Genomic DNA, 24,105 nt, shown 5'->3' with positions numbered 1-24,105 from the left:
CACAGCCTAGACCATCACAGGAAAATCCCTCCCCATCATTGACTACATTTACATGGAGCGCTGCCACAAGAAAACAACATCTGTCATCAAGGACCCCCAGCATCCAGGCCATCCAGGCCCTCTTTGCGCAATTACCGTCTTAGCCTTAGTTCCCACACCACCAGGTTCAGGAATAGTTGTTACTCTTCAACATCAGGCTCTTGAACCGACTTGGTTAACTTCACTCACCTCTACACTGAACAGATTCCGCAACCTACAGACTCACTCTCAGGGACTCTTTACAACCCATGTTTTCAGGACATGGTTTTTATCTGCACAGTTCGTCTTTTGCACATTGATTGTTTGTCAGTCTTTGTTTATGTGCTGTATTTCTTTATTTTCCTATAATGCCTACAAAAAATTAATTTCAAGGTAGTATATGATGACCATACATACTTTGAAAATAAAATTACTTTGACTTTGAAATATATTATCCGAGTACATACATTATATGATACCATATACTACCTTGAGGTTCATTATCTTGCATCCATTTGCAGGAAAATAAAGAAATTAGATTAGATTATGAGGACACTCAGTCCTCGTTTATTGTCATTTAGAAATGCATGCATTAAGAAATGATACAATGTTCCTCCAGAGGGATATCACACTAAAAACAGGACAAACCAAAGACTAACACTGACAAGACCACATAATTATAACATATAGTTACAGCAGTGCAAAGCAATACCATAATTTGATAAATAGCAGACTATGGGCACGGTAAAAAAAAGTCTCAAAGTTCTGATCGACTCCTGATAGTCCTGATAGCAGGCAGCAAAAGGGAGAAACTCTCCCTGCCATAAACCTCCAGGCACCGACAACTGCCGATGCATTGGAAGCACCCGACCGCAGCCGACTCTGAGTCCGTCCAAAAGCTTTGAACCTCCGACCAGCTCTTTGACACCGAGCACCGAGCACCATCTCTGCCGAGCGCTTCGACCCCGCCCCGGCCGCCGAGCAACAAGCAAAGCCGAGGACTCAGGGCCTTCGTCTCCGGAGATTCTGGAACACACAGTAGCAGCGGCAGCGAAGCGGGCATTTCAGAAGTTTCTCCAGATGTTCCTCCGTGCTCTCACATCTGTCTCCATCAAATCAGGATTGTGCACAGCACCCTACTTGACAGATAACAGATATCACTCACCGGAGTGGCCGCAGCGAGCTGCGTCGCGCTGCCACCTTCTCCTCCTCCTCTGCAGTATAATTTCTGTATAATACTCCTATACAGTATAATGTATAAGAAAAACATATATATAGTAAACAAAGACCGACAAATATCCAACGTGCAAGAGAAATTGTGCAAATAAAATAATAATAATGGAGGGAACACAAGTTGTGGAGTCCGTGAAAGTGAGCCTGTAGGTTGTGGAATCAGTTCAAAGTTGAGGGTGAGTGAAGTTACCCAGGTCGGTCCAGGAGCCTGATGGTTGTAGGGTTGTGTGCTGCCCTTGTTAGATGTTGTGTGGAAGAACTTGTCTTTATGATTGTTTCAGCTTCTTTTGATTTCAGGAGAACGAGAATGGCATCATATAGAAACATTTAAAATTATGAAAGGGATAGATATCTGAGAGGCAGGAAAGTTGTTTCCACTGGTAGGTGAGACTAGAAACGGAGGGCATAGCCTCAATATTCAGGGGAATATATTTAGGATGGAGATGAGGAGAAACTGCTTTTCCTAGAGAGTAGTGAATCTGTGGAATTCTCTGCCTGGGGAAGCAGCTACCTTATTAAATATATCTAAGACAGAGTTAGATAGATTTTTGCATATCAGGGGAGTTAGGGGTTCTGTGGAAAAGGCAGGTAGGCGGGGTCCACAGTCAGATCAGCCGTCATCATACTGAATGGTGGAGCAGGTTTGATGGGCCAGATGGCTGACTCCTGCTCCAATTTTTTTTAAAGTTCTTTTGTGAGGAAAATGTTTTTGTCTGGAGACCGCATACCTGAAGCTGAATGTTCAGCTTCCTTCCACATGTTGGCAGGTGGATTTGCTAATATAAATAAACCGTCAGTGTGTACAATTGTAAGATAATCCATGGAGCGCTGACGGATGTGTGAGAGGGAATAACTGCAGGGAGCGACAGAGACAGGGTCTGGCAGTGTTGGGATTACTGTGGGATGTCTGGGTGACCTCCTGTCTCACTGTGAGAACTGGATGACTATGACTCACTCAGGGGAAATCATTCCCCACTCTGGCTCCCCTCCCACCTCTCCTCTTCTCCTCACTTGCCTTCCCTCGTACTCTCCTCTTCTCCTCACCTCCCCCGGTGCCCTCCCTACTTCTCTTTCTACCATGGTCCACTCTCCTGTCCTATCAGGTTCCATCTTCCCCAGCCCTTTATCTCCTTCTCCTTTCACTTCCCAGTTTCTCACTTCATCCTCCTTCCCCTACCCAGCGGCTTTCACCCATCACCTTCCAGCTTGTACTCCTCCCAACACCTCCCCCCCCACCTTCTTATTCCGTCTTCTGCCCCCCACCCCACCCGGTCCTTTCCAGTCCTGACTGAGTTTACTGCCTGCAATCAAACCTGTCATATGACATACTGTGTAACTTACACCTCTACAAACCATCTCCATCTCTTTTTCAGACTGTGGCATGTCCATGGACATTGTGATTCTGTTGGATGGGTCAAACAGCATCTACCCCTGGCATGAAGTTCAGAGATTCCTCAGCAATGTCCTGCACAAATTCCACATCGGGCCAAAGCAGATACAGGCAAGTCCAGCACCTTCAAGGGTCAGGGTAACAGAGAACGCAGCCTCATAGCGTCATAGTAACACAACACATAAATGGGTACTTTGGTTGAACTCGTCCACGTTAACCAAGATGTGGACGAGTTTATATCTCGCCCTTGACTGGCCCATTTCCCAGTATCATATGCTGGGGCGCCACGGTACCTTAGCGGTTAGCTCAACGCTATTACTGCTCCGTCGGAGTTAGGGGTTCAGTTCCAGCGCTGTCTGTAAGGAGTTTGTACGCTCTCCCTGTGACTGTGTGGTTTCCTTCGGGCGCTCCAGTTTCCTCCCACATTCCAAAGACGTACGGATTAGTAAGTTAATTGGTCATTGTAAATTGTCCAGTGATTGGGCTAGGGTTAAATGGGAGGCTTTTCTGGGTGGTGCAGCTCATTGGGCGTGAAGCACATGTTCTGCACTATATCTCTGAACAAAACTAAAATATACACTACTTGTCCAAGTGCCTTTTCAATGTTAGTGTATCTGCCTCAACTAGTTGCTCTGGTAGCTCATACCATCACCTTCTGTGTGAAGCCATTGCCCTTCATTTCTCAGCTTCAACCTCTGCCCTCTTGATTTGATTTCCTTCCCCAGGGTGAACTCACCCTGTCTCTGCCCCTCATGATTTCATACACATCTACCCACCGGGAATAAAATCCTCTCCAACCCCACCGTGCAATAAAATATATTCAACTTTCCACTGAAACATACCCCACTCTCCACTGAAATATACCCCACTCCCCACTGAAATATACCCCATCTCCTCTAAAGATTTACCCCTCCACTGAAATATACCCCACTTCCCACTGAAATATACCCCACTCTCCTCTAAAGATTTATCCCTCCACTGAAATATACCCCACTGTCCAATGAAACATATCCTACTCTCCACTGAAATATACCCCACTCCCCACTGAAATATACCCCACTCTCCACTGAAATATACCCCACTCCCCACTGAAATATACCCCACTCTCCTCTAAAGATTTACCCCTCCACTGAAACATACCTCACTCTCCACTGAAATATACCCTACTCCCCACTGAAATATACCCCATCTCCTCTAAAGATTTACCCCTCCACTGAAATATACCCCACTCTCCACTGAAATATACCGCACTCTCCACTGAAATATACCCCACTCCCTGCTGAAATATACCCCATCTCCTCTAAAGATTTACCCCTCCACTGAAATATACCCCACTCTCCTCTGAAATATACCCCACTCCCCACTGAAATATACCCCATCTCCTCTAAAGATTTACCCCTCCACTGAAACATACCCCACTCTCCACTGAAATATACCCCACTCCCCACTGAAATATACCCCATCTCCTCTAAAGATTTACCCCTCCACTGAAATATACCCCACTCTCCTCTGAAATATACCCCACTCCCCACTGAAACATACCCCACTGTCCAATGAAATATACCCCACTCTCCTCTGAAATATACCCCTCCACTGAAATATTTCCCACTCTTCAATGAAATATGCCCCACTCTCCTCTAAAGATTTACCCCTCCTCTGAAATATACTCCACTCTCCACTGAAATATACCCCATTCCCCACTGAAACGTACCCCACTCTCCAATGAAATATACCCCATCTCCTCTAAAGATTTACCCCTCCACTGAAATATACCCCACTCTCCACTGAAATATACCCCACTCTCCTCTAAAGATTTACCCCTCCACTGAAATATACCCCACTCTCCACTGAAATATACCCCACTCTCCTCTAAAGATTTACCCCTCCACTGAAATATACCCCACTCTCCAATGAAATATACCCCAGTCTCCAATTAACTATACCCCACTCTCCTCTAAAGATTTACCCCTCCACTGAAATATTCCCCACTCTCCACTGATTTACCCCTCCACTGAAATGTAATCCACTTTCCACTGAAATATATGCCACTCCTCACTAAAATATACCTCAGTCTCCATTGAAATATATCCCATTTTCCACTGAAGATTTATCCCTTCACAGAAATATACCCCACTCTCCAGTAAAATATACACCAGACTCCACTGAAATATGCTCTACCCTCCATTAAAAACAAGCCCTGCTATCTGCTATAAGCTCTCTCTCCACTTTGCATCGTCCTGTCGTTTTGCCCCTGCCACATGGTTAGTAGCTGGACCCTGCCGTCAGGTTTAATTTCCCTCTGTTTATTTGGTGCCTTTCCGTCCTTCCACAGGCTCTGAGTCTGAGCTCTAGGGTCAAACGGTTCAGCTCACCGCCGAGCTGTTTTGTCACTGTTCTGTTCCACGGTGCTGCCACTCACAGAGGGAATGGTCATTACCAAGTTGCCAGCAGGGCGTTGACCCCATTACACAGCCTCTAATCTGAGATGATCCATATAATTTCAAAAACCTCAAAGTATTTCCTCCCCACGCCTTTTCTGGGAAAATCCTTACAGCAGCAAACTGAATCAAAATTCAGGACTGGTGTAAACTTAACATATTAGTTAGCGAAGACACCCCTTACCTGCTAGAGAACTTTGATTATAAAGATTACTGTTATTTGTCACATGTACGTTGGAACATACAGTGACATGGATTGAGTGCAACAACAACCAGCAGAGTCTGAGGATGTGAATGTTGGAATGTTGGAATGCTTCCAGCGCCATCCCAGCATCCCCGCAAATTACTAACCCATGTGCCTTTGAAATGTAGAAAGAAACACACATGTTCCCGTGGAGAACGTACCATGCAAACTCCTCACAGACAGTGACATTTCAGAGCCTCAATGTATTTACGTTGGCAGAGTTTCAAGCTGCAACACTGTTGCAAATTGTAACACAGAATGCTCATCAGTAGCTCATTGTCAATAAACCATCTGCACACTGACGCCATCTAGTCCAAACATTTTATATTTCCCATTGTGCCTGTCAGTTGTTCTGACTGCCGCATATTGTTTACTACTGTGGGTTGTGGTTTGTGTTTGTTTGATGTGCATATTACAAAACAAAACATTTAAAGTGCCACTCAGTTTTCAGGCCATGTAAAAATTTCCTGCCTAGAGCAATGGTTGGTCACTACAGCTGTAAAAAAATAATTAGAGGGAACATTACATTGATTTTAGAGTAGGTTAACAGGTTAACACCACATTATGGGCTGAATGGCCTGTACTGTGCTGTAGTGTTCTATTTAAGAAGGATAGATCATCTGGCCCTCTGAGGCTCTCATCAACATCATGCCTTGAGGATAGGGTGGTTAAGAAGGCATATTGCATGCTTGCCTTTATTAGTGGAAGCATAGAGTTCAAATGTCAGGAAATTATGTTGCAGCTTTATAAAATAGTTAGGCCACATCTGGTCTATTTTATACAGTTCTGGTCACGCCATTTAAAGAAGGATGTCGAGGCTTTGGAGAGGTTGCGTAGGAGTTTTACCTGGATTAGAGGGCATATGTTATAACTAGAAGTTGGACAAACTAGGGTTGTTTGCTCTGGAGAGGCGGAAGCTGAGGGGAGGTTAGACGGAGAATTTTAAGATCATGAGAGGCATAGATAGAGTAGGCACGGACTATCTATTTCCCAGAGTTGAAATGTCTAATGCCAGAGGGCCTGCGTTTACGGTGAGAGGGATAAGTTCAAATGAGACGTGAGGGGCAAGTGTTTTTTACACAGAGAGTGGTGGCTGTCTGGAAAACGCTGCCTGGGGTAGTGGTAGAAGCAGATCCATTAGGGACTTATAAGAGACTCTTGGCACACGAATGTCTGCCAGGAAAATGAAAGGATATGGACATTGTGTAGGCACAGGGGATTAGTCTAGTTGGCCATTTGATCGCTAATTTATTTGGTTTGGCACAACATTGTGGGCCGAAGGGCCTCATTCTGTGCTGTATTTCTCTACGTTCTGAGCCTAATCCTCCAACTTGAAGCTGTTTCCCCTGCCCTACATCAAGCACCAGTGTTGGTCGGGAGTCTGATATGGAGAGCAAGCTGTTACCCATGCAGCAGGCCCCCCCTATCCACACAGCAATGAATCCAAAGGAACAGAGACTGATATGGTTTGGCACCATCAGTGTCTCAGGGGTTGCCAATCAGCATTGAACTCAGCATTAAGTCTCCAGCTCTGGATTTTTCCTGGGAATTACTCTTGAAGTCTTCTCTAATGAGTGGGTATAGCCACAAGGCAGTTGAGGTTTGAGATCAGAGTTTTCTTTCTAGGCGAGCTGCTAACTACGGCTGATAAGCCCCATCTGCCCGAAGTGACTGGTTTTAGGGCACCAGTAACCCGCCTTTGCCCCTTCTCCTCTCAGTAGAAACAGCTCTACCAGGCTTAGTAGCTAAGCCACACGTGAAGGCCAGGAGCTGGACTTGGTTGTCAAAAACTATTTGAGACTCACGTCATTGGGAGCATTTACTAGGTAGTGGGAGCTTGTCCCCACTACCACCCCCAATACCCAGAGCTCAATGGATATCTATTCTGAATGAACTCAGCAATGGCCTCTACAGCCTTCTGCGGCAGGGAATTTGAAAGCCTCATCTCCCTCTCAGCGCAAATATTTCTCCTCAGAACAACATGAAACCAAAGTGAAAGCAAGTCACCCTTGATCCCAAAGGACAGTGTGAGAAAATCTTAGCCTGGGACATCAGCAAGAAATTCCACGCTCTTTTATGTGGATCTGCGATTGTGGACTGTGCTTTGGCTTAACATTACGTTCAAAGTCTCTGTGTAACTTGCAAATGGCTTTGAAGAAATTCCTTGACAAAAATCTTCCAGTGGCTTTGAAGCTAATTAACAGGGTACAGAGATACACATGGATTTTAATATGGATATACTTAGGGGCAAGAGGTCTGGCAGTTGACAATGGACACAAAGGAACAGGCACATTGGCCTAATTTGATATGTTATGTTGAAGTTGTATAAGATGTTGGTGAGACATAATTTGGAGTTTAGTGTGCAGTTTTGGTCACTTACCTACAGGAGAAGCTGGCTGGTGTAGTGGCATCCGCACTGGACTTTGAGGCGAGTGGTCCCGGTTCGAATCCGGCTGGCCCCTTGCACTCTTTCTGTCCGTGCTGGGTTGAGCATCGAGCTAGAAACTTGGCCTTGTAAAAGACAGACAAATACTAAAGAAATGGCAAAGTCACCACCTGTTGCTACACAAGACGTGGAGAGGAACAACACCCAACAGGAAAGATGTAAATAAAGTTGAAAAAGTATAGAAAAATTTACAAGGATGTTGCCAGGAATGAAGGACCTGAGTTATAAGAAAAGACTGAAACAGTTAGGACTTTACCCCTTGGAATGTAGAAGATTGAGAGGAGATTTGATAGAGGTATACAAAATTATGAAGGGTATAGATAGGGTAAATACAAGCAGGCTTTTTCCACGGAGGTTGGGTGGGAGAACAACCAGAGGTCATGGGTGAAGGGTGAAAGGTGAAAAGTTTAAGGGGAATATGAGGGAAAACTTCTTCACTCAGAGGGTCGTAGAAGTGTGGAACGAGCTGCCCAGCACAAGTGGTGCATGCTGTTACGAGAATACACATAAAATTAAGATGTTTGCTGGCCTGGGCTAGCATCAGTGGCATCAGCAGTTGGTCTGCCACCTGCCCTCAGGGGAAGGAGAGATAAGGAACAATGGAGCAGCGTCTGGAGATGTGTAATGAAGGGATGTGGGAGAGAGAGCTGTCTGGAGCGGCTCCCCCTTTGAACCCTGAACTGTTTGAAGTGATGGACAGGCGATACCCCTGCAGGGGGATAAAAAGGGACAGGTTCGCTAAGGCGACACACACGCCACCCGAGGTAACGAGACCCTGGAAGCGGTGCGCCTCTCACGAGTGGGTGAGAAGTATCAGACAACGACAAGGGTGGAAAGGTACGATCAGCGGGAACCCGGTGTGTGTCCGCCCTTGCCTGGGTGCCGGGTTCACTGCAGAGGATCGACCGCATCTGGAGGAGGGGTCACAGTCGGTGACCTCAGGTGACATCACCAAGGACCCGCCCAAAAGTTGCTTGTGAGCCATCCCGCTGGTCTGTGAGTGAAGCCGTGTTCTGAATGATCAGTTGTTCCTATTCTATGTCTCTCTTCCCCTACCTTGTCCATCGCCATGGCAACGATTACTGCGAACTGAACTACTAACTGGACTGAACTTTGAGTCATTTTGAAATTGGTCATTTACCCCTAGACAACGATAGAGCTTGATTGATGCTGTTATCTTAATTCTGTGCACATGTGCGTTTATCATCGCTGAACTGTTGCATTTATTATCCTTTCGATTAATGTGTTGCTTGTTTCTTTAATAAAACTTTCTTAGTTCTAGTACTCCAGACTCCAACTGAGTGATCCATTTCTGCTGGTTTGGCAACCCAGTTACGGGGTACGTAACAATGCGAACTCGATTTCAACATTTAAGCGAAGTTTGGATAGATGCATAGATGGTAAAAGTTTGGAGGGCTATGGTTGTAGTGCAGCTCAATGGGAGTAGGCAGTTTAAATGTTTCAGCATGGTCTAAATGGGCTGAAGGGCCTGTTTCTGTGCTGTATTTTTCTATGACTCTATGACTCTGAATACTAGGAAAGTATTTGATTTCCAATCATGGAGAGATGCATTGAGGCACAAAAGACCATCTACTTATGCTTTATTGACTACAAAAAGGCTTTTGATAAAGTAAGACACGAGAAAGTAATAGAGGTGCTGAACAAGTACGATCTGGGATGGGAGAATGTGCAGATAATAAGGAACTTGTATTGGAAACAGAAAGCGGTGGACAGGGTAGAAAATGAGCTTTAACTATGGGCATGTGATAAATGAGGCGTAAGGTAAGGCTGTGTTGGATTGCCGGATTTGTTCAACCTCTACAGAGACTGGATTTTTTGGGAATGCGACCACCAGGAGACAGGTATTCCAATCGGAGGCTGGAAGGTGGATAACATCAGGTATGCGGACAACACCGCGTTGTTAGCTGACAGTGAATACGAACTGCAAATTATGCTGAAAAAAGTGAATGAGAAAAGCCTTGACTACGGACTTAAAATCAACCCTAAGAAAACAAAATTGATGCTGGTAAGCAAAACAAACACTAAAGACTCATTCATGATGGTATCGTTACAAGTGAATGGACAAGACATTGAACAGGTGTGAAAGTGTGAATATCTTGGCAGTTGTCTGACAGACAACGGGAGATGTGAAGTTGAGATCAGAAGGAGAATAGGTATGGGCTGAGACCCAGTTCATGAAGCTAAAAGATCTACTATGCAATCGGAAGGTGGACATCCAAAGTAGAATCCGCTTCCTCGAATGTTACGTATGGTCAGTGCTGAGGTATGAATCAGAAACATGGACCCTGAAGAAGGATGACATGAAATAAATTAATGCTTTTGAAATGTGGTGCTATCGATGAATGTTGAAGATCAGCTGGGTAGAGAAAGTTTCAAATGAGAGGGTTTTGTCCGAAGTTGATAGACCATAGATATTGCTGGAGAAGATTATGAAGTTAAAAGTTGCCTATTGTAGACACGTTACGCGGAGAGATAACATCTTGTCGGACTTGCTATATGGAAAGGTGGAGGGAAGGAAAGGAAGAGGAAGGCAAGGAACAACGTGGCTGGATAACATCAAGGATTGGACCAAGCTGGACAAGACTAGGGATGTTGTGGACAAGTGTTGGGACAGAGCGGTGTGGAGGGAAATCGTCCGCCAACTGGAAATTCCAGATGTGACCTAACGACGACCCCTTCCAAAACCATCCTATTCCTCTACCATCGACGAACAGTGTGTACTATCTCCAAGATGCACTGCAACAACACACCATAGTTCCTAAGGCAGCACCTTCCAGACTCAGGACCACTATTATCTAGAAGGACAAGAACAGCAGATATCTGGGAACACCACCGCTCGGAAATCCCTCTCAAAGTCACTCAACATCCTAACTTGGAAACATATCACCGTTCGTTCATTGTCGCTGGGTCAAAATCCCTAACAGCTCTGTGGGTGTACCGACACTTCAGGGACTGCAGTGGTTCAAGAAGGCAGCTCATCACCACCTTCTGCAGAAAGTTGTGGGAACAGCTCAAAAACCAGAATCCCCACCATGGGCACTGCCTACACTTCTCACTGCCTCAGTAAATCAACAATCCCACCCACCCTGGACATTCTCCTGTCCCATCAAATTGAAGATGCGAGGACATGAAAACACATACCACCAGACTTAAGGGCAGCTTTTATCCCATTATTAAAAAACTATTGAATGATTCCGTAGTACGATAAGATGGACGTATCCTTACAATATATCTTGTTGTGACTTTGCACATGACATCTACCTGCACTTCACTTTCTCTGTAACTGTACCACTTTATTCTGTACATCATCATTATGTGCCATGTCATATGACATCATCATCATCATGTAAACACGAGGAATTCTGAAGATGCTGGAAATTCAAGCAACACACATCAAATTTGCTGGTGAACGCAGCAGGCCAGGCAGCATCTCTAGGAAGAGGTACAGTCGACGTTTCAGGCCGAGACCCTTCGTCAGGACTAATGGAAGGAAGAGCTAGTAAGAGATTTGAAAGTGGGAAGGGGAGGAGGAGGGGGAGATCCAAAATGATAGGAGAAGACAGGAGGGGGAGGGATGGAGCCAAGGCTGGACAGGTGATTGGCAAAGGGGATATGAGAGGATCAGGGACAGGAGGTCCGGGGAGAGAGACAAAGGTGGGGGGGATCCCAGAGGATGGGCAAGGGGTATAGTGAGAGGGACAGAGGGAGAAAAAGGAGAGAGAGAGAAAGAATGTGTGTATATAAATAAATAATGGATGGGGTACGAGGGGGAGGTGGGGCATTAGCCGAAGTTAGAGGCCTTTTCCCAGGGCTGAAATGGCTAGCTTGAGAGGGCACAGTTTTAAGGTGCTTGGAAGTAGGTACAGAGGAGATGTCAGGAGTAAGTTTTTTTCGCAGAAAGTGTTGAGTGCATGCAATGGGCTGCCGGTGACGGCGGTGGAGGCGGATACGATAGGGTCTTTTAAGAGGCTCCTGGACAGGTACGTGGAGCTTAGAAAAATAGAGAGCTATGTGTAACCGTAGGTAATTTCTAAGGTAGGGACATGTTCGGCACAGCTTTGTGGGCCGAAGGGCCTGTACTGTGCTGTAGGTTTTCTGTGTTTCTAATTTACCAATTTACCATCTGGGCATGGAGAGATTGCGCTGCAGAGCCTATTTCTTTGCTACTATACTCCATAACTCATCTCGCTCCTAAACAACCTGACCCCTATTGAATGATCATCTCTGATGATCAACACCTCAGCCAAGCTCCCAGTGTCCATTCTGGTGAAACCTGTAAGAATATTGAAAGTTTCAAATAAATAGTCTCTTCTTTTTCCACTTTATAAAGGATACATCCAGCTTCTTCTTGTACATCCAGGCTCCTCTTGTATGACATGTACAGTATGTTATGTGAAGGACCCAACTGTACCAGCTTCCAGGGGTTAGAACACTCTGACTCTCCAGAATATGGGTAGCTGGTGCAGTCCCTTTAAAGAGTCAGGCCCACCCCGCTAATTGGTGGCCATGTTTTGGCACCAGGATTTTAATATTTAAGGAGCACCTGAACTGAGGTTCAGTGCTCTGTCATCAGCTCTACTCTGGATTCTTGTCTAGCGCCTAGTTTAGAACCCTGTCTTCATTTCAGTCTCATATGGTGTCTTGATTCTTGTCTCAGATACTCCAAACCATCCTCGTCCAGGTTTCTCATCGGACAGTATTTGTATAAACTTTGCTTAGGCCACACTTGAAGTACTGTGTGTAGTTCTGTAGTTCTCGTCATCGTATTACAGAAGGGCGTGGAAGCTTTCAGAAGGCCTTTGACAAGGTGCTGCACATGAGGCCACTGAAAAACTTAAGGAAAGACACCAGCATGGATAGACCATGGGCTGATTGGCGGGAGGCAAAGAGTGGGAATAAAGGAAGCCTTTTCTGGTTGGCTGCCGATGACTAGTGGTGGCCCAATGGGGTCAGTGTTGTCGATGATTTGATAACAGAATTGATGGCTTTGTGGCCAAGTTTGCGGATGATACAAAGATAGGTGGAGGGGCAGGTAGTGCTGAGGAAGCAGGGAGTCTGCAGAAAGGCTTAGACAGATTAGGAAAATGGGCAAGGAAATGGCAAATGGAATATAGTATAGGAAGTGTATGCTCTTCATTTTGGTAGAAAGAATAAAAGTGTAGACTATTTCTGAAGTGAGGAGAAAATTCAAAAATCAAAGATGCAGCGAGACTTGGGAGTCCTTGTGCAGGATTCCCTGAAGGTTAACTTGCAGGTTGAGTCTATGGCAAGGAAGGCAAATGCAATGTCAGCTTTCATTTCAAGATGGCTATAATATAAAAGAAAGATGTGCTGGCATTGGAGGTGTCAGTGTGGACATGGTAGAGGATTACAAATACCTGGAGATACGAATTGACAATAAACTGGACTGGTTAACGAACACTGAGGCTGTCTACAAGAAGGGTGAGAGCCATCTCTATTTCCTGAGGAGTCTGAGGTCATTTAACATCTGCCGTACGATGCTGAGGATGTTCTACAAGTCTGTGGTGGCCAGTGCGATCATGTTTGCTGTTGTGTGCTGGGGCAGCGGGCTAAGGGTAGCAGACTCCAACAGAGTCAACAAACTCATTCGTAAGGCCAGTGATGTTGTGGGGATGAACTGGACTCTCTCACGGTGGTGTCTGAAAAGAGGATGCTGTCCAAGTTGCATGCCATCTTGGACAATGTCTCCCATCCACTACATAATGTATTGGTTGGGCACAGGAGTACATTCAGCCAGAGACTCATTCCACCGAGATGCAACACAGAGCATCATAGGCTGAGCCACCCTGAGCCAATAGGCTGGTCCTGGACTTATTTCCTGACATAATTTACATATTACTATTTAACTATCTATGGTTTTATTACTATTTAATTATTTATGGTGCAACTGTAACGAAAACCAATTTCCCCCGGGATCAATAAAGTATGACAATGACTATGACTATGAGAGGGTCCAGAGGAGGTTCACAAGAATGATCTCAGAAATGAAAGAGTTAACATATGGGAAGTGTTTGATGGCTCTGGGCCTGTACTTGTTTGAGTTTCGAAGAATAAGGGGGGGAATCTAATTGAAACCTATTGAATGTTGAAAGGTCTAGATAGAGTGGATAAGGAGAGGATGCTTCTTCTAGTGGGGGAGTCTAAGACCAGGGGGCATAGCCGCAAAGTAGAGGAATGTCCATTTAGAACTGACATGAGGAGGAATTTCTTTAGCCAGGGTGTTGAAACTGTGGAATTCACTGCCACAGTTGGCTGTGGAGGCCAAGTCATTGGGTATATTTAGCGGAGTTGATAGGTTTTTGATTAGTAAGGGCGTCAGAGGTTATGGGGAGAAGGCAGGAGAATGTAGTCGGGAGTGATAGTAAATCAGCCATGATGGAATGGCGGAGCAAGCTCGATGGGCTGAATGGCAAAATCTGCTCTTGCAGTCTTTGGAGAGGGTGCAGAAAATGTTCACCTGGAAGGGGCCTGGATTAGAGGGTATTAACTATAAGGAGAGATTAAACAAAATTCAATCGTTTTCTTTGGGGTGTCAGGGGATGAGGAAGACCAGATCGATGATATAAAATCACAGATGGAATAGATAGGGTAGGTCGTGTGACATTTTCCCCAAAGTGCAAATATCAAACACTGAGTATATATTCAGGGACAGAGGGTGGAAGTTTAATATTATTTTTGAGGCAAATTTCTTTACACACAGAGTGTTGGGTGTGTGGATCACACCATCAGGGAAGTGGTGAAATTGGATATGAGAGTGTCCTTTTGGAGGCATTTAGATGGGCAGGTGAACAGGCAGGGTATAGTGGGATATAGATTGGATACGGAGGGATATATGCTCATAAAATATGTAGATGTTTTTTATGTTACAGTAAGAAATATAAAAATAGTGCAAAAGGAGAGTATAATAATGAGGTTCATGGGTTATAATCATGGGTTCCTGGACTGTTCAGAAATCTGATGGCAGAGGGGAAGAAGCTGTTCCTAAACTGCTGGGTGTCTGTTCCTCCTCCTTGATGGTACTCCCACATGTCCCGGGTGATGGGAATCCTTCACAATGAATGCTGCCTTCTCCTTTCGAAGATGTCCTCGATAGTGGGGAAGCGAGTACCCATGATGGAGCTGGCTGAATTCTGGCAGCTCTCTGGTTGGTTAGCAGGAACACGGTAGGCCGAGAGGTCTGTTTCTGTGCTGTATTATTGTATGACTCTAAGAACAGTGTTTGGGGAAATGGTTAAGCTGGGAACGGTACAGCTTGGAGCAGTAGATCAGTGGGTGGGTGAAAGTTATAGAAATAAGGAGAGTTTGGTCTGGCTGTTGGTGAATTTGGGTTATACCGGCCACATTCCGGACCCTTTCATATGGTTATTTCTTTCGCTGTCTATTGAAAGACCAGAGGGTATGTTTAGCCATGGCTGAGCCAGTTCCTTAGTGGTCACGATCTCTGTTACTTCCCTTAGATTGGCGTGCTGCAGTACGCAGAGACGGTCATTCACGAGTTCCACCTTGGCCAGCACAAAACAGCGCGGAGGGTGATCGAGGCCGCCAGAAACATCAGCCGGCAGGGTGGCCGCGAGACCAAGACAGCGATGGCGATCCGAGTGGCCTGGTAATGAATGTCGGTGTGACGCAGGGAGTCTCAGGACGTTCGGCGCCAAAGGAGTCAGTGGGCAGAGCAAAGTCAGCTCGCCCAATCCTCCTGCCATGCATTTGTGCCCCTCCCACCAGTCCTTCAATGCCCACTCTACCGTGTGTAGAGTGTAGAGTGGGCATTGAAGGAGTTCTCACGGTCACATAGTGTGTCAACGTAACGCTACCACGTCATGATAAGCTTTTTGCACCATGTTTATCGTACGGCTGTGTCTTGGGCACCTGAAATCCCACTTCAGGTTTTTTTTTTACGAGGTCGAGTTGTTAGGTCGACACTCAATAGGGAGCCAGGGAGCTGGCAGGATTCGAACTTGGGACCTCTCACCCCGAAGTCCAGCTCTGATGCCACTACGCCACCAGCCAGACCGTGATGTATCTCTACATAGAAACACAAACAAACAGACAGACAGATAGACAAATGGTTAGATAAACAGAGAGAGAAGCTATGGATAAATTCACAGATATAGAGAGATAAAGAGACAGAGATAGATAATTTATATAGACAGATAGACAAAATACTTTGGTAATGTGGGTAGCGATGGAAGTAAGTCACCAAAGACGCTAAGTTGCTCAGTTACAAGTAAATATTAACAATTTACAGCCTCCTAAACAGCAGAGGTTCTGCAGGTGCTGGAAATCTTGAGCAACACACACAAAATCCTGAAGGAACTCAGGGTCTTTGGTTCCGTAGGGGCTGCCTGATTTGCTAAGTTCCTCCAACTGATTCTCTTGATCTACTTTACGTTCCAGCGGTGGGAAGCAGCGGTGATGGGGGAGGAGGGGTCCGTCTGATTAATAGATTTCTGCAGGCTTGACCCCAGTCCGGGAACAGGAGGTTTCCTTGCAGTTGCATTGATTGGCGGGTTGTTTCTGGGCACAGCTGCCCTGAACTTTGACATTTTCTGTTGTTTGGCTGATGCTCCCTGCCCCCCCGCCCGCAGGAGTAGTGGGAGCCTTACCAGTCATACTGCCATGACCTCTGGTCAGGTGACCCCTGGGCCAGGGGGCTGAGGTCCCACAAAAAGAGCTCATTCATCAGCTCACAGAACACAAAGGGGTTTGGAGACATTTAACACAAAGGCTTTCTCTCAGCCCCATGACTGCCAACCTTGTGCTTCAGGGTAAAAATAGCAGCCGCCTATGTGTGTGCGAGTGTAGCTCCTGTTATCTAGAACAGCGACATATTTTTGTGAGTGTGTGTGTGAGAGAGAGAGAGAGAGTGTGTGAATGTGTGTGAGAGTGTGTGAATGTGTGTCTGTGTGTGTGTGTGAATGTGTGTGTGTCAGTGTGAACGTGTGAATGTGTGTGTGTGTGAATGTGTGTGTGTCAGTGTGAGTGTGTGTGTGTGTGTGTGAATGTGTGTGTGTCAGTGTGAGTGTGTGTGTGTGTGTGAATGTGTGTGTGTCAGTGTGAGTGTGTGTGTGTGAATGTGTGTGTGTCAGTGTGAGTGTGTGTGTGTGAATGTGTGTGTGTGAGTGTGTGTGTGTGTTTGTGACTCTGTGTGTGTGTCAGTGTGAGTGTGTGTGTGAATGTGTGAGTGTGTGTGTGTGTGTTTGTGACTCTGTGTGTGTGTCAGTGTGAGTGTGTATGTGTGTGTGTACCATGCCTTTCTTGCCATCTCTCCCTCCTTGCCCTGGGGATTTGACGTTTGAGTGGAGGGAGTGCTGCTCTGCCGGCCCTGCTCCCTCCCGGTCGTATTGAGACTAATTGTAGAGTCATACTGCTCAGAAGCAGGTCCTTCAGCCCAACTGTTGCCATGGCAACCCAGATTCCCATCTAAGATAGTCCCAGTTGCTTGTTCCCCTGGATATTGAAGAGAGATAAAGAGATTTGTCACATGTACATTGAAGCAGTGAAATCATTGCTCATGTTAATGACCACCACAATCCAAGGACGTGCTGGGGGCAGCCCGCCAAATGCTGCCATGCTTCCAGCAACAACATAGCATCACTGCAACTTACTAACCCTAATCTATACATCTTTAAACTCTGGGAGGAAACCAGAGCACCCAGAGGAAACCGATGCGGTCACAGGGTGAATGTAAAAACTCTTTACAGAATTAAACCCTGATTTTCAAAGTTAAATTTTATTATCAGAATACGTATATGTCACCGCATACAACCCTGAGATTCATTTTTCTGCAGGTATTCTCAGCAAATCTATAGAATAGTAACTATAACAGGATCAATGAAAGATCAATTAGAGTGCAGAAGGAAAGAAACTATGCAAATATAAATAAATAACAATAAATAACAAGAATGTGAAATAATAAGATAAAAGAGTCCTTAAAGTGAGGCCATTGATGGTGGGAATAATCAATGATGGGGCAAGTGAGTGTAGTTATCCCCTTTTGCTCAAGAGCCTGATGGTTGAGGGGTAGTAACCATCAGTGGCATCACCATTACTGAATCTCCTACTATCAACATCCTGGGGGTTACCATTAACAGGAAACTGAACTGGTCTAGCCATGTAAACACCGTGGCTGCCACAGCAGGTCGACTTGCTAGGAATTCTGCAGCATGTAACTCACCTCTTGACTCCCCAAAGCCTGTCCACCATCCACAAGGCTCAGGTCAGGAGTGTAATGGAATACTCACCACTCACCTGGATAAGTGCAGCTTCATCAACACTCAAGAAGCTTGACACCATCCAGTACAAGGCAGCCCACTTGATTGGTAGCCCTTCCACAAGCATCCAGTCCCTCCACCATCGACAAACAGTTGCAGCAGTTTGTATTATCTACAAGATGCACTGCAACAACGCTAAGTTCCTAAGGCAGCACCTTCCAGACCCATGAGAACAGCAGATACCTGGGAACACCACCACTTGGAAATCCCCCTCCAAGTCACTCACCATCCTGACTTAGAAACAGATCACCATTCCTTCATTGTCGCTGGGTCAAAATCATGGAATTCCCTCTCTAACAGCACTGTGGGTGTACCGACACCTCAGGGACTGCAGCGGTTCAAGAAGGCAGCTCATCATCACCTCCCCAAGGGCAACTAGGGATGGGCAATAAACGCTGGCTTAGCTGGTGGCACCCACGTCCCGTAGATGAATAATTTTTTTAAAAAAGTAACTGTTCTTGATGGTGCAAGTCCTGAGGCTCTTGTACCTTTTACCTAATGGCAGCAGTGAGAAACGAGCATGGCCTGGGTGGTGAGGATCTTTGATGATGATTGCTGCTTTTCTACGGCAGTGTTTCATGTAGATGTGCTCAATGGTTCTGAGGGCTTTACCTATGAGGTACTGGGCCGAGTCCACTACCTCACAGTTGACACTGTAGGTTATCATACTAACTCCTGTGCTACTATGCCTTTCCTATTCATCCACCTATCTGAATACCTTTTAAATTTTGTTAATGTACCTGCCTCAATAGCTTCACAACATGAGCTCCCACTGATTGATTAATTTCATAAATTTATGAAAGGAATAGATAAGGTTGTTGTGTATTTAATATTTCAGTAATATATTGTAAATATATTGTTATTTAAATAATTCATTATGGGTTGTATGTAAAAGTGTGTGAATGGCATACATCATCACACCACCATGTCATACATGCACGCCTCACTTAAAGTGAAAATGAAACTAATATGCATGCATCTCTCCGGCTCGCTTCTTTTTCTTTTTGATTAGTTTTATGTTCTGGAGTTACAAAATATAACAAAGATAGAGACCAGGAAGTTGTTTCCACTGGTAAGTGAGACTAGACAGAAGGAACATAGCCTCGAGCACTCTCAGCTGCATAGATGCACGGCTGCGCAGTAACTGAAATGCTCCCACTCACATATCCCTTGTTGCTGCGCAGCTAGAATTTTCTTTTATATAATATTAATGTAATTTTGAAATTATGTTAATATAATTTTGAAATCTATGCTAATATAATTGCAAAATACATTAATTGTATTAATGAATACAATCCATAAAATTTCTAAATTATAGAAGTACCACAGCTTTTACTTTGAAACATTTTAGACCTTCAATGTATTTACATTGTCAGTGTTTCAAGTTACAACACTGTCAAAATTGTAACAATAAACACAGAATGGAAGTTGGCAGCTCATTGTTAATAAACCTGCTCAGAGCAATGGTTGGTCCACACAGCTGTAAAAATAATTAGAAGAAATGTTGGGATTCCGGGAAATAGATTTAGGACAGAGATGAGGATGAACTACTTCTCCTAGAGAGTAGTGCATCTGTGGAATTCTCTGCCCAGGGAAGCAGTAGACAGTACTTCATTAAATATATTTAAGACCAAGTTCAAAAGATTTTTAAACACACACAGCACACACAAAATGCTGGAGGAACTGAACAGGTCAGGCAGCATCTATGGAGGGGAATAAACATTCAACATTTCAGGTTGAGACCCTTATATTCCTGATGAAAGTTCTTGGCCAGAAACATGGACTATTTATTCTCCTCCAGTGCTGTGTGACTTGCTGAATTCCTTCAGTATTTTGTGTAGATGGAGTTTTGCATAACAGGGGAATTAAGGGTTATGAGGTAACGTGCAGGTAGGTGGAGTTGAGTACATGCCAGATCTTATTGAATGGGCAGAATGGCCAACTCCAGCTCCTCTTTCTTAAGTTCTTGTATTCTGTAGCAGCTGATTTCTATATACTGATCATTCTTCAGGTGAACAGTTGCCCCACAGCATCCTATTAAAATGTCTGTCCTCTCACTTTATACCTATGCCCTCTAGTTCCTGATTCCCCAATCCCAGGGGAAAAGATTGTGTACATTCACCCTATCTATGCCCCTCGTGATTTTATACACCTTTCTTTAAGACTTTTACTTCAAAGCAGACCAAGACTCTCACTCTATATTTATCCCTCCATTGATTTATTAACAATGAGCTACCATGACTTCCATTCTGTGTTTATTGTTACAATTTGTAACAGAGTTGTAACTTCAAAAACTGACAATGTAAATACATTGAAGGTCTAAAATGTTTCAAAGTAAAGGTTGTGGTATATTTATTATTTAGAAAATTTATGGATTAAATTCATTAATACAATTAATTGCAGGATATGTCACAATTTTATTAACATCATTTCAAAATTTTATGAACATATAAAAGAAAATTCCAGCCACGTGGCAACAAGGGCTATGGGCACGGGAGCATTTCAGTTACTGTGTAGCCGTGCACCTGTGCAGCTTAGAGGGAACAGTGCTTGAGGCTATGTCCCTTCGGTCTAGTCTCACTTATCAGTGGAAACAACTTTGTGGCCTTTATCTTTGTTATATTTTGTAACTCCAAGACATAAAACTAATTGCAAAGAAAAGCAAGGGAACCAGAGAGACGTGTGCACATTAGATTTATGTTTACTTTGTGAGGTGTGCATGTATGATGTGGCAGTGTAATGACGTGTGCCATTCACATACTTTTATATATAACCCATAATGAATTATTTAAACAACCAAACAATACTTAATCCAATAATATATTTACAATATATTACTGAAATTTTAAATACACAACAACGACCTTATCTATTCCTTTCATAAATGTATGTAATAGAAAAAGCTCTGGGAGCTCACATTTACAGACGGAAGAGAGTGCAGATGCTGGAATTTGGAGCAACAAGCAATCTGCTGGAAGAACTCAATGGCTTGAACAACAACTCTGTGTGTGCATGGGGGGGTGGGGAGAGGGAGTGGAAACAAATTGTCAACAGCATGGGTCGAAACCCTGCATTAAGACTGAGAGCAGAAAGGGTGAACAACACCTCACAGTTGTCTAGGTTGGATTTCTTCTGCCACTTTATTTTAAGTTTGTGAATGGATGATAACTGATGAATTCTGGAAGTAATGGAACACGGAGGTGTGGCGGCTTGCGGTTAGCGTGACACTATTACAGCTTGGGGTGTCGGACTTTGGAGTTCAATTCTGGCGTGCTCTGTAAAATAGTTTGGATGTTCTCCCTGCAACCACATGGGCTTCACTCAAGTGCTCCAGTTTCCACCCCCATTCCAAAGGCATACTGGTTAGTATGTAAATTTATCATTGTAAGTCGTCCTGTGATTAGGTTAGGGTTATTGGGTGATACAACTCATAGTGCCAGAAGGGCCGGTCCCCCGCTGTACCTCTAAATAAAAGAAATAAAATAAAATAAAAAATTTACAGTACCAGTGACATGGGTTCAATTCCTGCTGCTGTCTGTAAGGAATTTATTTGGGGCTCTGCGGTTTCCTCCCACAATCCAAAGGCATACCGGTCAGTAAGATGTGGACACGCCATGGTGTCGCCGGAAGTATGGCGACACTTGCGGGCTGTCCCCAGCACAATCCTTGGTTGTTGGCGCAAACAGCGCCTTTCACTCTGTGTTTCAATGGTTTAATGTACAAGTAAAGCCAACGTTTATCACCTACAGGTGTGATGGGGCATAATTTTATGACTGGAGTAAAGTATGGGGGGGGGGGAGATGTCTGAGGTAGGGTTTTTTATAGAATGCTGGGTGTGCGGAATGCACTGCCGGGGTGACGGAGGAGGCAGACACATTGGGGACATTTCAGAGACTTTTATGGTGGATGAAGGGTATATGGAAAGGTTAGATTGATCTTAGAGGAGGTTAAAAGGTCAGCACAAAATCTCGGGCCAAAGGGCCTCTGCTGTTCCATGTTCGAAAACGTCCCAGTTGGCTATAGCAGTACTCCAACTCAAATCTCCAAGTATGAAAATGTTTTTACCTTTTCCTGTTCAGTGCTTTCTACACTGTGCCATTTCCCAGTGAGGCAGAAACATATTGCAGGCTGTGTAGCAGATGCGTACCAGGCACGAGCTGCTGCTGCTTAATTTGCCCTGACTCATTGCGTTTCCTGAGGCACCCACTTCAACTGGCCAAGGGGTTGGGGTGAGGAGGAGGGGGGGTGAGGGAGAGGAGGGGTGAGGGTGAGGGGGTGGTGGGGTAGGTGTCATCGCCCATTGCACCCCTCCCCGCCCAGAAAGCAGTCCAGCTCATCCAGTCTTCGCCTGCCTCTTGAAAAGTGATCCCACCCATCCCGTTCAGCAAACGAGGGAGTCTGCAGATGCCGGACAGGTACATGGATGGGAGAGGTCTGGAGGGTTATAGACTGGGTGCAGGTCAATGGGACTAGTGGGATAAAGTTTCGGCACAGACTAGAAGGGCCAAATGGTCTGATTTCTGTGCTGTAGTGTTCTATGGTTCTGTGGTTCTATAACCATCGTTCTCTGCACCTTCAGCTCCGAGGCCTTCAGTCCAGAGCGGGGTGGACGGAAGGGGGCTACCAAGGTGATGGTCGTCGTGACGGACGGGGAGTCACATGATGGGCTGCATCTCCGCAATTCGCTGGCCGAGTGCGAGAAACGCAACATCAGTCGCTACGCTATCGCGGTAAGTCACCTCTCGAGTCTTCAGCGCAGAAGTGGGCCATTCAGCCCTACCGCAGCATGCCATCGATTATGTCCCATCCCCCTCACAATCCCATCCCTTTGATATGTTCCTGTCTGCCTCATCCAACACCGAACAGTCAGGCATTGTCACTGAGTGATCTTCCTTCTTCCAGCATCTTGTGTTACTGACTCTAGACCTAAAGGTGTTCATACAGCTCCCTCACATGGCCATTCAGACATCTCACCCCCTTGCTGCCCTTTCTCATTGTCTGCTTTGTCTCTGTTGTTAGTCCAGCTCCCCTGAGTTAACAGCCAGTAGCATCTGTCCCTCTTGTAACCGCAAGTCCCTACAAAGGATTATGAGGACTGCTAAGAGGATCAGGAAAGATACCAGCATGGATAGAGCATTGGCTGACTGGCAGGAGGCAAAGAGTGACAATAAAAGGAGCCTTTTCTGATTGGCTGCCAGTGACTCGAGGTGTTGGGACCACTTCTTTTTGGGTTGTATGTCAATGATTTGGATGATGGAATTGATAACATTGTGGCCAAGATTGTGGATGATATGAAGATAGGTGGAGGGGCAGGTAGTGTTGAGGAAGCAGGGAGTTTGCAGAAGGACTTGGACAGATTAGGAGAATGGGCAAAGAAGTGGCAGATGGAATAAAATGTCAGGAAGTGTTTGGTCATGCACTTTGGCAGAAGGAATAAAAGCATTGACTATTTTCAAAACGGGGAGAAAATTCAAAAATCCGAGGTGCAAAAGGACTTGGAATTCCCTTAAGGTTACTTTGCAGGCTGAGTCAGTAGTGAGGAAGGCAAATGCATTTATTTTGAGATTTTATGTAATGTTAAGGCTTTATAAAGCACTAGTGAAGCCTCATTTGATGTATTGTGAGCAGTTTTGGGCCCCTTATCTAAGAAAGGATGTACTAATATTGGAAAGGGTTCTGAGGACATTCACAAGAATGATTCCAAGAATGAAGACTTATTGTATGAGGAGCAATTGATGGCTGTGTTCTTTACTCATTGCAGTTTAGATGAATAAGGGGAGATCTCATTGAAACGTATCGAATATTGAAAGGCCTTAGTAGAGTGGATATGGAGAAGATGTTTCCTTTAGTGGGGGAGTCTAGGACCAGAGGGCACAGCGTCAGAATAAAGGGATGTCCATTTAGAATGGAGATGAAGAGGAATTTCTTTAGCCAGAGGGTGGTGAATCTGTGGAGACCAGGTCGTTGGGTGTATTTAAGGCGGAGGTTGGTTGGTTCTTGATTAATCAGGGTGTGAAAGA

General features: G+C 45.0%; 1 protein-coding gene across 2 annotated transcripts in view; it reads left to right on the top strand.

Annotated features, from left to right (window-relative positions):
* itga10 (integrin, alpha 10) overlaps positions 1–24,105 on the top strand; it is a 185,145-nt gene that overhangs the window by 75,129 nt on the left and 85,911 nt on the right. For both annotated transcript variants that reach the window (XM_063041780.1, XM_063041779.1), the window contains exons 6-8: positions 2,625–2,752; positions 15,269–15,417; positions 22,665–22,815. In XM_063041780.1, coding sequence (XP_062897850.1) covers positions 2,625–2,752; positions 15,269–15,417; positions 22,665–22,815 — 428 coding nt within the window. The remainder of the gene's footprint in view (positions 1–2,624; positions 2,753–15,268; positions 15,418–22,664; positions 22,816–24,105) is intronic.

Source organism: Mobula hypostoma, chromosome 2 (assembly GCF_963921235.1).
Source record: "Mobula hypostoma chromosome 2, sMobHyp1.1, whole genome shotgun sequence".
In the NCBI taxonomy this organism is placed as follows: Eukaryota; Metazoa; Chordata; class Chondrichthyes; order Myliobatiformes; family Myliobatidae; genus Mobula; species Mobula hypostoma.
Note: the sequence above shows the minus strand (reverse complement) of the source record. Positions and strands in the feature narration are given on the sequence as shown.